Source organism: Neolamprologus multifasciatus, chromosome 4 (genome assembly GCF_963576455.1).
Source record: "Neolamprologus multifasciatus chromosome 4, fNeoMul1.2, whole genome shotgun sequence".
Classification (NCBI taxonomy): Eukaryota; Metazoa; Chordata; class Actinopteri; order Cichliformes; family Cichlidae; genus Neolamprologus; species Neolamprologus multifasciatus.
The window spans coordinates 12,261,388-12,277,499 of NC_140442.1; the positions used below are offsets into that span (position 1 = coordinate 12,261,388).

The window sequence follows — 16,112 nt, forward strand, 5'->3', positions numbered from 1 at the left end:
AAATGCAGTAGAGGGTTAAGTTAGCCTCCAGCAACACTTTGAGGAACCTGGTAGTCATTTTTGAAGTATGTCTGACATGCTGACAAACTAGTTCATGCATGTATTATGCTTAGACTGGACCATTGTAAATCATTATTGTCAGGTTGCTCTGAAAGATCTCTGGAGAGCCAGTTGATCCAAAACACTGAAGTGGGAGTAGCAAAAGGGACTAGAACACAGACCGTCTTTCTCCCGTATTGGCTTCTCTTCACTGACACTTTGTTAGTTCTAGAATTTAAACTAAAATATTTCTTCTTGCACACACGAGTCATGAATAACTAGACCCCATCATAACCATCTCTTAGAAATGCTGCCATTATAATTTAAGATAATATAGTAAGATAATAAGATAAGATATGCAATAACAATAATATCGATATTTATAACAAGGTGCAATAATAATTAATGTGCAATAATAACAGTGTGCAATACAAATACACTTATTCTTCTTTTTTTATTACTAAGTTATTATACTGTGTTGTGTTGTTTGTGTTGCGTTGTGATGTGTCATATCGTGTCGTGTTATATGTAGTGCCGACGTAGGACAGTTTTCCAATTTCATTGTACTACTGTACTATGTATGACTGTGCAATGACAATAAAGAGTTATCTTATCTTATAAGCTCAGGCTGCCGAGGAACTTCCTATGATGCAATGAGCATTTTTTTGCTAACATGTGATTTTATCTTTTCTCTGAGATAGTTTGTTTTCTCCTCATCTCTGCGAATGCCTCTTTTCTTTTCTTTTTCCCCTCACAGCCGGCTTCAGCAGATTGTTGCCCCTCCAAGATCCTGTGTCTGCCAGAGGTTTCTTCCTGTTAAAAGCAAGTTTTTCCTTTCTACTGTCACCACATGGTTCTTTAAGGGGGTTGGAAGGGGTCATTTGATTGTTGGGCATTTTTCTGTAATATTATTTGGTCGTTAACTTGAAATAAATTAAGCCCTAAATTAAGCATAGTCCCTCTAAACCAAAATGTATGAGGCTTGCTAGATAACGTGCTGGATACAGTGAAACCTGAGAAAAGATTTTAGGGGAAACTGTTGTTACAATTCAGCTATATAATTAAAACATTGGACAGTAAGTGAGGCAGTATTGGCCAGTTTGGTTTGCCAGTTTCTTTATTGTGGAAATGCTAATCATCACAGCATAGGAAAGGCCAAGTAGAAATTTCCATATTTCCTATTATCAATTCATAAAACTTTTGTTGTTAAAAATCAAAGGCTTCTGAATCCCAACCTGAGAAATTTCAAAACATAAATGAGGTAAACAAAAAAGAAAAAAGAAATCATTCATTCTGTAAAAAAAATAAAATAAAATAAAATAGAGAGAAATTAGAGAGATTACACATCTCTACATTCACGTTACACCATGTGTGCGTGTAAGTTGAAAACTTAAGCAGAAGCAGGACGAAGCGGCAGTTCCTGACTATCATGAGGTTTACTTATTTTTCTCTGACAGTCACATTGATACTAAAATTACTAATATTCACCAGCTTCCATCATCATCACAGTCAAAGACTTCAACTGTGTCTTCAGGATCGTCACCTAACTGTGAAACTACACAACACCCGATTCTGTACACGCTAGAGTGAAAGCTGTCTGGCACAATAGACTCGTGATATAAGACAGAATGATCAAAGGTTGCAGGCCTTTAAAGCTGGAGGTTAAACTTCTTTTTCACATCTTGATGTGAAACATAACGGCAGCACATTTCATATCATTTTTACAGGTTGGATAAAAGAAATTATAAACACACTGGCTTTTGATTCAATCTGCAATCAGATAGACACCAGTAGAACAACAAAAAGGATGAATTAAATTAAACCATCACAAATACATGACTTCTGTATAAAATATCAATTTCTCTGTGCATTTTAACAGGGTATGAATGCAGTCAGGTTTTGATCATTTTCAGTCATGTGACAGGATACACACATGTCCTCAGCAAATTTTAAGACACATACTTACACACATATATTACAATAAGATAGGGACAAATGTTTGGCACATTTTTTCTCCAATAAATATTTTACATGAGCAATTGTAACCAGAAGTACAATTTGTGTGTACTTCTGGTTAAACACGAGTTTGGAAAAGTAAACATGTGCCATCTTTACAACTGCAGAAAAGAAAACTCCCTATGCCTTTGTTGTCCTGCATTAAAAATCTGGAAAATACTGGAGGTCCATCAAGGTGCATCTTATTAGTAGTAGTAGCATAAGTTAATTGGCCTATCTCCAGATATAATAGCATTGGGATATAATGCTTTCTGATACTAAACAGGGATCATTTATAGTCTCACTCCATTTTTACAATAATCTGCAGCACATGTAACAGAGCAGCATTACAGATGAGCACAGTGTAGTGTGGAGACTTGTCAAGTCTTCATGGTACGTTGGTAACTAATTTTATTAAATGCCCTGCTGGAAAGTTAATAAACAATGACCCCATCATTTTCTCTTTAAATATACCCCTAGCGTAGTGTATGTACTTACACCAATCAGGTGCACAGGTACCTCCCCTTTGACCTGTCAGATACCCTCTACGTAGCGAGGCCTCTGCCACGTTTCAAAGATCAACTGAAACCTAAAGGGTTTCGAGGCCGATGTGACACCTTGGGAAGAAGACTGGCCACAAGTGGTTGAGCTTGGGCTTCAGCAATGGTAATGACCGAGGGACTGGCCGCTGAGTCCCAGTCATCCCTGACTGCTTGTGCAGACTGTCGCTAGGTGAAATAACCTACAATTAATGTGCTGCACAAAACCCTCCTTGTCAACGCTCAGATTTCTGCTTTCGCCCATTGCTTGTACACAAGACACTAATTTGTCTGCAAGCATTCACTATCTAACCATGGAGCAGTAGTGAAACTTGCAACGCAAACCAAAAATGGAGTGCACTCACCTCAAAAACAAAACTCGTGTTTTACTACAAAACTATTATGTTTCAATAGGTGCAACTTTTACTCCATTTCCATTCTGCTCAACAAGCAGCTGGCAAGTGTTTGCAGACAAGTCAGCATCACCTCTGGCCCTTTGGGTAATCGTGGCAATCTGCAGGTGATATCTCTTTGCAACCAACTTCACCCAGCAACCACTCACTAACCAGACTGGGAATGCACATTTTTCCCTAGCGACCTTTGGGTCACTAACTGGCCTCTTGGCCTGCATGATAGGGGCTTTAAGTGAGTGTTACATGTAATAACATCCACATGAATGTTAAGTCTCACTTCACCTTTTAGTGGATTTAAAGTTGTGGCTGCCAGTTTTATAATTATAAACAATATCATCTCATTATATACTAATATATATATATACTAATATATATATATATATATACACACACACACACACACACACACTCCATAAGAGTCGTACTGAGCATCAGTCCTGGTAGGGCTCTACTGTTTTCAGCCTTGAGAACACTTTAGGTGTATTTTTCACAAAGCTTTACATTATAGCTTAGTGTAAACAACAAGTAAAACACAGAATTTTATTTATCAATGAAAAAGAAAACTCTATTTAAGCCAAAACTCCTAGTAAGACCAATACTGCTACAGATATCTCAAAAGGTTTCACCTTTCGAGACCCACACAATATCTAAGCCTCAATTTTACTTAATGGAAACCCAAATCATGTCCTATGAGTAATGAAGTTTTAGCCACATTCATGCATCAGTGCACCTGCATCAGGGGGTATTGTTAAGCAGCTGGCTGTGTGTTACCTAAAGCACTCGCACAAAGATCTGCTATGTTATCAAATCCTCAGTTACTAAAATAAGTTTCCCAGTGCTGCAGTTCACTGAACATTTAAAGAACACCTGTTTGTCTTTCTGCCTTTGTCTCCTTCACTCAAAGCCAAAAAATAAATAAATAACAAGCTGGATTCTAGGTTAAGGATACGGATTTGTTGTTCAGGCAGTAAAATTAAACCCCACTGAACCCAAATCTGCCCTCAAAAGTCCAGGTAGTACACAGCACAGTGCCGCTGGAAATGCTAACTTTTTGGGGATTTGGAGTCATAACATGTCACAGCGGAAGAATCTGCTCGAGTGTATCGCGTGTGTTTTGGGCCAGTTTGTCTGGGAATTTAACAGTGAAGTCCAGGATCATGTCACCTCTCTTCTCTGGGAACTTGGACAGCGGCAGCCCCTCGCCGCTTATTCGCTTTTTCGTTCCGGGTTTGACAATGTCTCTAGAGGTAACAGTGATGGTCCGGCCGTCCAGTGTGGGAGCTTTGACCGTGCAGCCACACAATGCCTGGAGACAAAAGGACTGATAAGCAGACATCCAAGTGCTTGGCTGAGTTTTGATTATAGCATCTTTAAAAAGATAAACTAGCATGATTAATGTTGGAATGATTATCTTACCTCTCTAAGAGATATTTTTGCAGGATAAACAATATCTGAACCCTCTCTTCTGAACACCGGGTGAGGTTTGTCTTTGACCACAAACACCACATCTGCAGGAATGTTGGTGGGAGTCTCATCCCCCTCCCTGGGAAAGGTGATTTTCGTCCCCTCCTTCCAGCCACGCTTAATGTCCACCGTTAAAATCTTATCTTCGCTGCGCATGGTGCAGCCGTCCGGATTGAGCCTCTTGCGAGAAATCTTCATCTTTTTCGTGCAGCCCGAGAACACCTCTTCCAAGCTCACCTTCAGCTCGTGCACCACAGGCGGGTCCTTCTTCTTCTCATGCGCTCGGTGAACTCCTGCCGGGTGGGTTTTGAAAGGCCGGTGAAACCCACCCATGCCGCCCATTCCTGGCATGCCAAACGTTGCGAAAGGGTTGTTGATGTCCACGTCGTCTTCCCCGTCCTGGAAGAAGAAGTGATCGAATGGGCTGCGGCCACCGAAGAACTCAGCGAAGATTGCGTGAGGGTCCCCGTGGAAGCTGTAGTTGCAGCTTTGACCGCCATGTCCTCTGCCTCCAGTGTCAGCTGAACCCTTTAATCCTGTTGAAGAAGACGACATCGCCAAGTATTTAAAAAAAAGAACGGGAAATATCACTGTCATATCAATGTTTGAAATAGCATGTTTGTTTAGTTTTTACTGTTATTCATTTACCCTTTGATGTCTGGGAAACTAAGCATTCTTTATATAAAAATTGACTGCAAAAAAAAAGAAAAAAAAAAAGAGTTTTCACTGCACCATCACTGGGCACTAAGTCAACACATAGTTGTCTTAATACAACAGACAAACACTGATCACTGCTAATGACAAGGTAGTTATCAGACGACATCAGCTGACAGCCACCTGATTGTTGATCTTTTTGATCAGCTTATTGGTGCTCATCTGTTGAATAATATCGGCATTACGCTTTAACACTTATAACACACTGACCTACATTCACCCTATATTCGCCCCTATGATTTGAATCAATGTCTAAAGATTGCAAACAAACAAACAAACTGACACAAAATATTTACTACTTGCAAGAAGTAAATGCTCAGAAGCTAAAATATTTTTCTGCTTCCTGACATCTCAAAGTTTGATCTCTGTCCCTCCCTGTCCATGAGGGTGTGGACAAGGACACCAAAGCCTGAAGGTACAAATCTGTGCCATTTTTCAAAGCCACAATAATAAAGAGAGAGGCACACTGACAGGACGGGCAAGAACTTGCTGTTTCCAGCAGGTTCTCCAGCTACACCCTATTGTACACACAACTATTGTCAGATAACTGCTGCAGAAAGACCCCAGAAACCGCACTGAGGAGGATGCATGTGTACATCGATTAGATTGAGAGAGTAAGAAAATGCACGTTTTGCTTTGCATTATTTGCAGAGGATTAAACTCGGTAAATGCAAAGGCTGCAAAACTTCGTGCAACCCAGGGGAAGGAGTTCGGTTACCTTCTTCTCCAAAACGATCGTAAATGTCCTTTTTCTTAGCATCACTGAGGACGTCATAGGCTTCGGCGATCTCCTTGAATTTGTCTTCAGCTCCAGGAGACTTATTCTTGTCGGGGTGATAGCGCAGAGCCTGTTTTCTGTACGCCTTTTTTATCTCATCTTCAGTTGCTCCCCTGGCTATTCCCAGCACTTTGTAATAATCTTTACCCATCACACCGGCCAGTCGGCACTTCTTTCAATTGCTTTTGTCGAAGCTTCGGTTTGACGTCGACAAAACACCCAGCATGCCTCGTGTAAAACGAAGCACAGGTTACCGGGATCCACTGTCTCACCCCGCCACCGCAGCTGTCCCTGCAGCGGGCAGTAGTTCAGATCGCCGTCGGGGTGGTCCTCCAGAAAGTGTCACAGCCCCCGACAGCAAGTTTCAGCTTTGACCCACTGGCGAGGACGAAAATGTCACCTAGCCCGCCCGCGTTTGCATAAGTGTGTCAGCATGCCGCACTCGAAACCTTGCGAGGAAACTTCTGGAAGAAGCTGATGCTGCTGATGTGGATCATCTCTGCCGAGTCGAGAAAATTCACCCCCGACAACTTCCGGTTTCGCTTGAGCCGCGCTGGACGTTTTAAATTAAATGTTTAAGAAACTTGTACTCGAAACCGGGCACCTATCGAGACATTTATCACTGCTTGGATGACTCGTGTAAAATGTCCGCATTTTAAAAGCTCTTAGCACTTATTATTATAATATAAGTGACATTCAAGTACGCATGCGCAGACTACTTAGCAGCGTGAGAATTTTTTTATACTATCGAGTAATTTTTTACAAGTTTCCAGTTCCTCTCTGGACTATAACGCAGGGAGAAGAAGAAATACCATAGGCTAAAAATAAAAATAAGAAAGTACGATGACCAGACACACACTGACCACATTTTAAGCATCAAACTCTCCATTTCCTGCTTTCTGGATTCGCGTTATGTAACAATTTATATTAATAATAAATTCATTTATTGTTGTTATTATTATTATCTTAGATGTGTTAAAGCAATATTTCTACAACAGCTCTTTATACAAATGCCCTGCACTTTGAAAACATGATGCAACATGATGCACGGATTTTCTGGAATATGGAATATTGAATCTGGCTTGTGAATTGTACCTTTTAAATCTAAACACATCCGTATAGTTAACAAATAGGCCATAGCACAGGCACTTGGGAATAAAAATGAAATCAAATAAAGTGCAATAGATTTTAAAGTGAATGTCCACAGATCAGTCTAATAATCTTAACATTATTGTTATTGCATTTCAGCAATACACGCTGCATGTAAGTTAAAGGTAATAGTTGTGATCAGACGTTTGAATACATTCATCACGGGAGTGAATGCCATGGTAATGATTGTACAAGATATAACTTTAATGACTTAAAAGAAAAAAATACAAAACAAAACAAAAAACAAGAATTGCACGAGTTTAAATTTCTTTTGGATTTTCTCAGGGTTAAAAGGAAAATCGATTAGACCGTTAAAGAATAGCCCAGGAACCACCAACGCTCAGCCTGCCATGACCTGGAAACTCCAGCATCACTGTCCACAGTGGAGTGAGTTTTACATCAACATGGACAGAGAGTGTGGCGATTGAGAAAGAAGCCCTGCTCCAAAGTCGACTAAAATTTGCAGCTGCCTTCACGGACAAGCCAAATATCATCTGGGGAATAATTTTATCAAACAAAACAAAAAATTTTTGTCAGAAGCTTGTTGATGGGCGCCAAAAGCATGTGATCTCGGTGCAACTTGACATGTAACAAAATATTATGGGGGTGTTTGTGTATATATCTGTATATATACTTTTGACCCTGTGCAGATTAGAGAAAATCCCCAAAAATTCAATCTAGTGCACCGAGCTTTTGTTTTCTTAAAATCATTAAAAAGAACAGTTCAAAAAAATTATTTAAAGCCCCAAATTAACACGACATTCATGCCTATGAGTCTATGTAAAAGCTTGACCATAACTGTCTCCAAATATATTTTACATGCTCATCTCGATGGATGCCCAGACTCTACAGCTCCAGCTAACGCTGACATTCCCTGTAAGTGTAAAGGGGTGTCTTGCTTTTTCAAGATAATTTGACAGGATCCGATGTGGCTAAATTAACTGTTCATGTTTGACGGTGCATAGAAAGAAACTCTTTGAGTTCAATTATTAAGTGGTTTCACTGATTATGCAGTGCTGTGCGCTAATTACTAGAGGACACATGCTAAAATACATACAGGACTGAAGGGGTCAGCATTGATTTTGCTGCTGCTCACTGCCTGACTCAGGAAGAAGTGCTGAAGGTTTTTCACATGTTCACCAGCAACTTCTCATTAATCAGAATACAGCCACAGAGATATGCATAGAGTTAAATCAAAAGCTTTCTGACAGAGTTTCCACAAAAACAAAAAGCCTAGGGGTAATATGTTTCACAAGAGCACAATGGATTGCTTTCAAAGCAGTGGAAACAACGACAGTGAATGAATGATTATAAAAAGCCCTTTTATTCTCATTGCATGAAAAAAAAAACAGCATTCACAATCATTGTGAAAAATGATAGTATATTTAAAAAAAATCCGCTCAAAGCCATTTTGCATTGCATCTTTTCATCTCACGTTACACAGGGAATAATTAGGATATTCAGAAGAGCCTTTAGATAACCTAAACCGATTGTAGCTGCTCCACAAATCACTGTGAAGGATCACATCGACGTCACAAGATCAGATCTCAGTGTAACCACCTTGAAAAAGAAGCAGGCCCAGATCAACACATAAATGAGTTTATTAGCATGAAACGGATTACGGTTAAACTGGAATGTGTCAAATCCAAGACTCAGAAGTGATCTGGGAATGCACGCGTACTGCTGCCTGCTTCTGCCCTGTGCTGCTCTTACTTGTTATAAATAGAACATAGACTATAGATATGCAGCTGGCTATTTGCAATGATGAGCTGACCCAGTGCAATGAAAGGCATCTCTGATGTTCTCCCAATCAGCATTTTTATCACCCGCCTCTCAAAACAAACCCCCTTGAAGTGTTTCAGAATGTGTTCGGCACACAAACTGTGAACTGACGCAGGCCCTGAATAAACAGGTTTGCCTTTGTTGTGGTTTTTCAGAACGAGAAAACAAGCCTCACAGGTGGTTTGGGGGATAGAGGGATGTGTGGGCATGTGGAGATCTTTCATCTGACTGATCAGGTTTTCAGGGGGACCCCTCACTGTGTGACCAAGCGAGGAGCAGAGCGGGGAGCAGATGTGTCTTATAGGTCTAATGAGAAAATGTTGGCATCTGTCACCGGCTAAGGTTGTACTGTATGTGGCTTCCCAAGGTTACCAAGCTGGAGCAGAGCAAATCAGGCGACTTATATTTAGCCTCGCAAATGGCGCGCTATGGATTATGTCTTGGGCCTCTCCAGTTTCGTCTTCAGTGCATTTTGCTGCGTGAAGTGGGGGCTGCGGATCTTGAACAGGATTCTGTTCAGGTGAAGAGCAGGTCTACTTCATGGTTTTAGACTAGCTCTCCTCTGACTTCTGCCTCAAGTGTTTATGGTCACTCCTCTGTGGAAGAAACTCAGAAAGTGGAAGGATATTCACTGAGTCTGAGAGACACAAGAGACTCTTGAACTGGACTAACAGCTTCTCTGGAGACGAGCTGGTAGCTGTTACACATACCAGTGGAGCACAACCAGCGTCACTGGACATATCACAGATTATTTCCCCACGCTATTGAGGTTTGGGATCAAACAGTGTCATGGATGTACTCGCATTAGAGGCAAAGAAGGTAGATGCAGTAGAGCCTGAGAAGAAAGCTGCACCGAGGCCAAAACCAAAAGCCCCCAAAAAGGCCAAAAGGATTGTTTACTTTGAGGTGGAGATTGTGGATTTAAAGACAAAGGAGAAGCTATTGCTGCTGGACAAGGTGAGTGAGAGGATGTCAAAAGGGTCTTTATTTAATTACACTCACCTTTTATATTTAGTGTAATGATGATTTAGCAGATCACTATGATTGCAGCCACATAACTAAAGTCCTATTTAAAAGAAAGGCTCAAAACATTAGCATGCCATAGAGTGGATTGATTTATCACCTTGTTCTCACTCCTCTGAAAGGTTCATATTTTATACATGTGAAGTCTGTGCTGCAATCGGCAAAACCTGATCTTACTCTGCAGCGAAGCCAAGAAAATACAGAACGGTTACTTTGAACACATGGATGCTCTTTAAAGATAATCATCTGTTTCACAGTTTGCCCAGTCGAGTGCAGCCATTATCAGTTATGTTTCTATTGACGAGTGCAGCCATTATCAGTTATGTTTCTATTGACGTTGCAGTTAGGAGGTGAGAATTCCCTCCTCATCTGACAGGAATTTTCTGTTTCAGTTACAGCACATGCCCGCATCGCAGATAGGCTTGATTAGTAGCTAGTGTAAATGTTACAAGCTATGTCCGTAGAAGGAGGGCTCATAACAGAGTCGACGAGCCTGACAAGTTTCACAAGGAATCAAAACAAAATCAATCAAGACAGCAGGAATGATTTCACCTTTGTTTTTTTGTGCTGCTGGTAATAACACAATCTTTAACATATTTTATTTTTATATTTTGATTTTAGGTGGAGCCAACTGCCACTGTTTTGGAAATTAAAGCTTTGTTTCACAAATCATGTAAGTTCATCCTGCACGACATCCAAAATGACTCTTGCTGACTTTGCTGAATCCCAATTACATTCAATCTGGTAGCGATGTTCAGTACAAACACGAAAGCAGCTACAGCAGTGAGACACTTGGACCACAAAGAATCTCTTCAGAATACTAATAGTAAAGTTCCTCCCTATTTTGACAGATCCTAAGTGGTATCCGGCCCGACAGTCCCTACGCTTAGATCCAAGTAAGTCTGCCACCTTTTTTGTTTTTAAAGCATTTATCTAGATTACAGAGCAGGTCGTGATGGTGACTGTTTTTGCCTCAGAGGCAAAGTGTCTCAGGGATGAGGACATTCTCCAGACACTTCCTGTGGGAACCACAGCCAGCTTTTACTTCAGTGACCTGGGACCCCAGCTCACGTGGGGAACTGTAAGTCCACCTGTACACAGACACACAACATTTGGATTTAGTGTTGTGTGTCAAGTCATGAACATATTGCTCTGTAATGCCTCTGCTCTGGGATTTAAATATACTCTAAAGACGCATATTTGTATTAGAAGAAATGATTTAATTCTCATGTTTGCATGTTTGTTTTTAATCTGCTGACTATCACTTAAAGAGAACTGCTTTACAAAAACTGCTTTGCACTTATTATGCTAAAACATGCAAACCCCTCGACACGATCTTTTAACATTCTTGCACTTTAAATATACAAAGACACCCTTTCACCCACTCAATAACTCTTGAATATAAATATCAGCCTACAGTGACAGGTAGAGTTGATTTGCTGTGGCGTCTCCCCTGCACTACCCCCACCTCTTGCACTGCATGTCCTCTGTCCTAGGACATTTAATCTCATGGCCTCATTTCCCCCCTGAGGCGTTTATCCCTCCTGACCACTCACTCCCGTTTCATTGCTGCTCTTTACTCACCCATGCCCACCCAGTCTTTACATTCCCCGTCAAACCCTGAGACAATCTGAGAAAAATGCCTTTAGTCTGATGCCAGTGTGGGTGGACGAGCAGCGATCAAAAGTAGCTACCAGTCAGGCATGCTGAGCCAGGCCTCCGCCTAAGGTGCTGATTCAGGGATCTGTTTCACAGCTGTGTCACTTGATCTTAAAGCGGGTGTTACAAGCTGTCCCAGTATCTCATCTGGTCTATGCGTACATACTGAATATGAGGAGGAGTATTACTGTAACTGATTTGTTCCTAATGCTTAGGTGAGGTATACAGACCTTTTTGATCCATGGTGGCTTTAACAAGTGAGACTGTAGAAACCAGAGCCAAGCTGGTGTCAGCTGTTAGTGAGCTGGTGAGGATGTCAGGTGTCAGTTGCATGTTCTCCCTGTGGCATAGGGTTTACACTGACAAAGTATTATTCTAAATGGATTTCAGTCAATAATTAGTATATGTTAATTTCTGTAATTTGAAAGCTACTGGAATTTATGGCACTGAGTTAAAAGCATTTAAAGCTGGAGTTCTCAAACTGTAGTCCTGGTATTAACTTATGCAACCCCTGAATTGTTTTTAACTTTTCATTCATCAACAGGTCATATGTTGTTATGATATCATATTATGATAAATATACTAAAGTCACTTTATTAGATACACTTTATCCCAGTAAAGGGTTTGGACCCTCTTTGATCTTCAGAACTGCCTTAATCTTAATGACAGAGATTCAACAATGTGCTGAAAACATTCCTCAGAGAATTTGGTTCATTTTGTTGAAACAGAGCCACACGGTGTAGTTTTGTCAGCTGCACATCCATGAAGAAAAGTAATGGATTCTGAGTACAGTGAACTTGTTCAAGCTATGTTTAAGAACGCAGTTTGACCAAACCTTTGTGACATGTGTTGTTCTGCTGTAGCCCATCCGCTTCAAGCTTCAGTGTGTTGGGTGTTCAGAGATTCTCTTTTGCATACCTTGGTTCTAACAAGTGGTTGAGTTGTTGTTGCCTTCCTATCAGCAGGAAGCAGACTGGCCATTTTCATCTCATCTTTGACATCAGCAAGGACTTTTTACCCAAATAACTGCCACTCACTGGACGTTTTCTCTGTTTTTTGGACCATTCTGTATAAATCCTTCATATGGTTGTTATGGCACCAGTTTCCGAAATACTCAGACTAGCACTCTGACACTAAAAACAATGTCACATTCAAAGTAGCTTAAATCACTTTTTTTCCCATTCTGATGCTCAGTTTGAACTTCAGCAGACTGCCTGGGGCATGTCTACATGCAAAAGTGGATTGAGTTGATTCTATGTATGATGGAGTATTTATTTGGGCCACATTAATGAAAAAAATATTAACGATTATTTTGAGAAAAAAGTCGAAATGTTGAGATGATCATTTTTGTTTCAAGACAAACTACCATGTTCGCTATACCCTCTAAAAATGCCTTGTTTAGATGAGTTAGTGAAACAAATTGATCCGCCGTCTTGTGACGCAACATACATCCTCTTATTGGACGAGGGTGTAACCATCGATAACCTTGCATCTTTCCAATACCAGCTATTTCATTTTGTACAAATCCGCTTTTCTGTCTGATCCGTCTGAAATGAGGCCCTAATATTCCTTCGTAGGCTATATAACTGTAACTGGCTGGTTAGATATTTGTTGAAAAGAGCAGGCAAACAGGTGTACCTAAAGAAGTGGCCAGTGAGTATAGTAGCATTTCTAACATCCAGCTGGAACTCTTCAATTCCAGCCATCATATCCCACTAAACCATCCTACACCTGCTGCCAAAGAATGTAACTGATTATACTGAATAAAATGAAAAACAGGCCAAGATAAAATACAGCCAAACAACATTTCTCCTTTAATGTGTGCATTTTTTTAATATGTGCAGCTTTCCACACAAATCCCTTAACTGGCCCTTGGTCACAAAGCTTTGAGAACCCTTGACTTAAAGCACATGTGTCTCCTCACTCACTTCAGGTGTTCCTGGCAGAGTGTGCTGGCCCGCTGATCATCTACTTAATGTTCTACTTCCGCCTTCCCTTCATCTACTCTCCAAAGTATGACTTCACCAGCAGCAAGCACTGGATCGTACAGTGAGTGTCGGCTTTCCCATGTTTTCAGAGATCTGTTGTGATGTTGGTGCAGTGTTTCACACAATCCCGGGCTTTGCACAGACCCCCCCCCCCCCCCCCCCCCCCGCCTCCCCCGTCAGCATGACAAACAGTTGGGAAGCATATTGCTATGTTGACACTGAGTCAGCGCCAAGTGTAATGGACTGCAGCGGGGCGATGTATTAATCACAGCTAAATATGTAAGTGTGTCTTTGTGCTTGTGTGTCTTGTTGCAGTTTGGCCTGCATATGTCACTCCTTCCACTACATCAAGAGGATTCTAGAGACACTGTTTGTCCATCGTATCTCCCATGGGACCATGCCTCTCAGGAACATATTTAAGGTAACTGTGCTGCACATTTAAAGCTTTGTGCATTGTAGTTATTACTTTGTTTGGGGCGATCGTGGCTCAAGAGTTGGGAGTTTGCCTTGTAATCGGAAGGTTGCTGGTTCGAGCCCCGGCTTGGACCGTCTCGGTCGTTGTGTCCTTGGGCAAGACACTTCACCCGTTGCCTACTGGTGGTGGTCAGAGGGCCCGGTGGCGCCAGTGTCTGGCAGCCTTGCCTCTGTCAGTGCGCCCCAGGGTGGCTGTGGCTACAATGTAGCTTGCCATCACCAGTGTGTGAATGGGTGGATGACTGGATATGTAAAGCGCTTTGGGGTCCTTAGGGACTAGTAAAGAGCTATATAAATACAGGCCATTTACCATTTGTTTGGGGTTACCATTCTCAGAAATCTATGTGGAGCAATATCTAGACACTTTGACTTATTATAGTCCTGCTTTCTATTCCAGAACTGTGGCTATTACTGGTCTACGGCAGCTTGGATGGCATACTACATTAACCACCCTCTCTACACCACACCCTGTAAGTGCTGACCCTTTTCATTCTCACTTTAGCTCGTCAGTCAACGCCAACTTCTATCTTAATCCATTTTTCTGTGACACGTCAACAGATTACGGGCAGCAGCAGGTGAATGCAGGTCTTTACATTTTCCTGGTAAGTATCAGCTCTCTGAGAGTCACCTTCCACATTTTAAACCCACCATCCTGTTGCATGCTCATCTTTGAATATCTTTATCCCCACAGTTCTGTCAAATAGGGAATTTTTCCATCCACGTGGCGCTTCGTAACCTCAAAACACCAGGTGAGCGTTTTGCAGCAATACGTGTGATTTTCAGTCTCCTTTTCTTACTGATTTCTTTTTAAATGCACAGTGCAGTTTGAGTTTACCCTTCGTTTCAGGCTCCAAAACCAAGAAGATTCCTTATCCAACAAAAAACCCCTTCACCTGGATCTTTTGGCTGGTCTCTTGTCCAAACTACACATATGAGGTAAGCCCAAATCAAACTCCATATTTTGGTGAAGTTCACCCTTTTTCCTTAGGTAGATGAATTTATAACATCTAGTATTTATATATTTATTTAAGGGGAATTTTCTGGGTCTATGCTCATTTTGGTGTTATTCGTATTTTTTAATGTTACTCTACTAGAACGCTAAAGGTTAACATTTCATTGTACAGTACTGCATTTTACCCTCCCAAGGAAAGCTGCATTGCCATCTGGTGGTTATATTCTGTAACTGTACCATCATTCTCCATGCACTCTATGTGTGTGTGTCTGTAAACCTATTGCTCACAGGTCGGCTCCTGGATCGGCTTCACAGTGATGACCCAGTGTGTGCCTGTGGCTTTCTTCACTCTTGTGGCCTTCATCCAGATGACGGTTTGGGCTAAAGGCAAACACCGCAGCTACTTAAAGGAGTTTAGGGATTATCCCACCCTGCGCTCCTCCATACTGCCCTTCATCCTGTAGATCTAAGCACAGGCAACAACAGCTGCTACACCCATCCAACTCCTCACTGGTAGCGGTCCTTTTTAAGGGCCTATGCATCCCCCTGGATGTCAGGGACTGTGCGCTGAGGTAATAAGGAGCGGCATTTACAGTGCTGGACTGGTAACTGAAGGACTGTCACATTGAAAGGAAGCTAGTGAAATGCAATAAAGTCTTATTTTAATATTATATGCAATCTAGAAGATAAAAGATGTCCTTTTTATTTATTATTCTTTTTATGTGTTGCACAATATTCAAAAGTTTAAAAAAAAAAAAATCGTAGCTTTTATCAGCCCAATTAGTGAAATTGTGAAGTATTCTCTACTATGCAGCCTGGAGCTGAAAACTTGGTGGTGTCACGCAGCTCATGCAATACTCTACTTACTGACCTTTATACTAACACTGTTCTCTTATGAAGTTTATTCACTGTTATGAATCGTGTTTCCCCTGAAGGCGCTTTTCACACAAAGCTGAATTTGAAGATCAGATGAGTGAATTTGTTACTGAAAACTGTAAGGGACAAAAAAAATAGATATTTTTTGCAGGGATTTCCATCTGTAGTGTAAGGTTTGTTTACATTACTTTAAGTCACCGAACCAATGAAACAATTGCTTTTCGGTGTACTGTTGATTTAAGGGTAATAAACTCTCACAAAACAACT

At 41.1% G+C, this 16,112-nt stretch overlaps 2 protein-coding genes across 2 annotated transcripts; one reads left to right on the plus strand and one right to left on the minus strand.

The window, feature by feature from the left end:
- Nucleotides 1-500: 500 nt before the first annotated feature.
- Nucleotides 501-6,465, minus strand: dnajb1a (DnaJ heat shock protein family (Hsp40) member B1a). Its single transcript, XM_085155819.1, has 3 exons — nt 5,883-6,465; nt 4,403-4,986; nt 501-4,292 (listed from the first exon to the last, which is right to left on the minus strand). The coding sequence occupies exons 1-3, from the start codon at nt 6,091-6,093 to the stop codon at nt 4,062-4,064; spliced, it is 1,026 nt and encodes a 341-aa protein (XP_085011945.1). The 5' UTR covers nt 6,094-6,465; the 3' UTR covers nt 501-4,061.
- A 1,178-nt stretch (nt 6,466-7,643) lies between these two features.
- LOC146519928 (very-long-chain enoyl-CoA reductase-like) lies at nt 7,644-16,110 on the plus strand. Its single transcript, XM_085155817.1, has 11 exons — nt 7,644-9,830; nt 10,518-10,569; nt 10,748-10,792; nt 10,874-10,977; nt 13,489-13,604; nt 13,859-13,964; nt 14,415-14,487; nt 14,576-14,619; nt 14,709-14,766; nt 14,865-14,953; nt 15,260-16,110. Exons 1-11 carry the CDS (start codon nt 9,663-9,665, stop codon nt 15,431-15,433), a joined length of 1,029 nt encoding a protein of 342 aa, XP_085011943.1. The 5' UTR covers nt 7,644-9,662; the 3' UTR covers nt 15,434-16,110.
- The last annotated feature ends 2 nt before the right edge of the window (nt 16,111-16,112 follow it).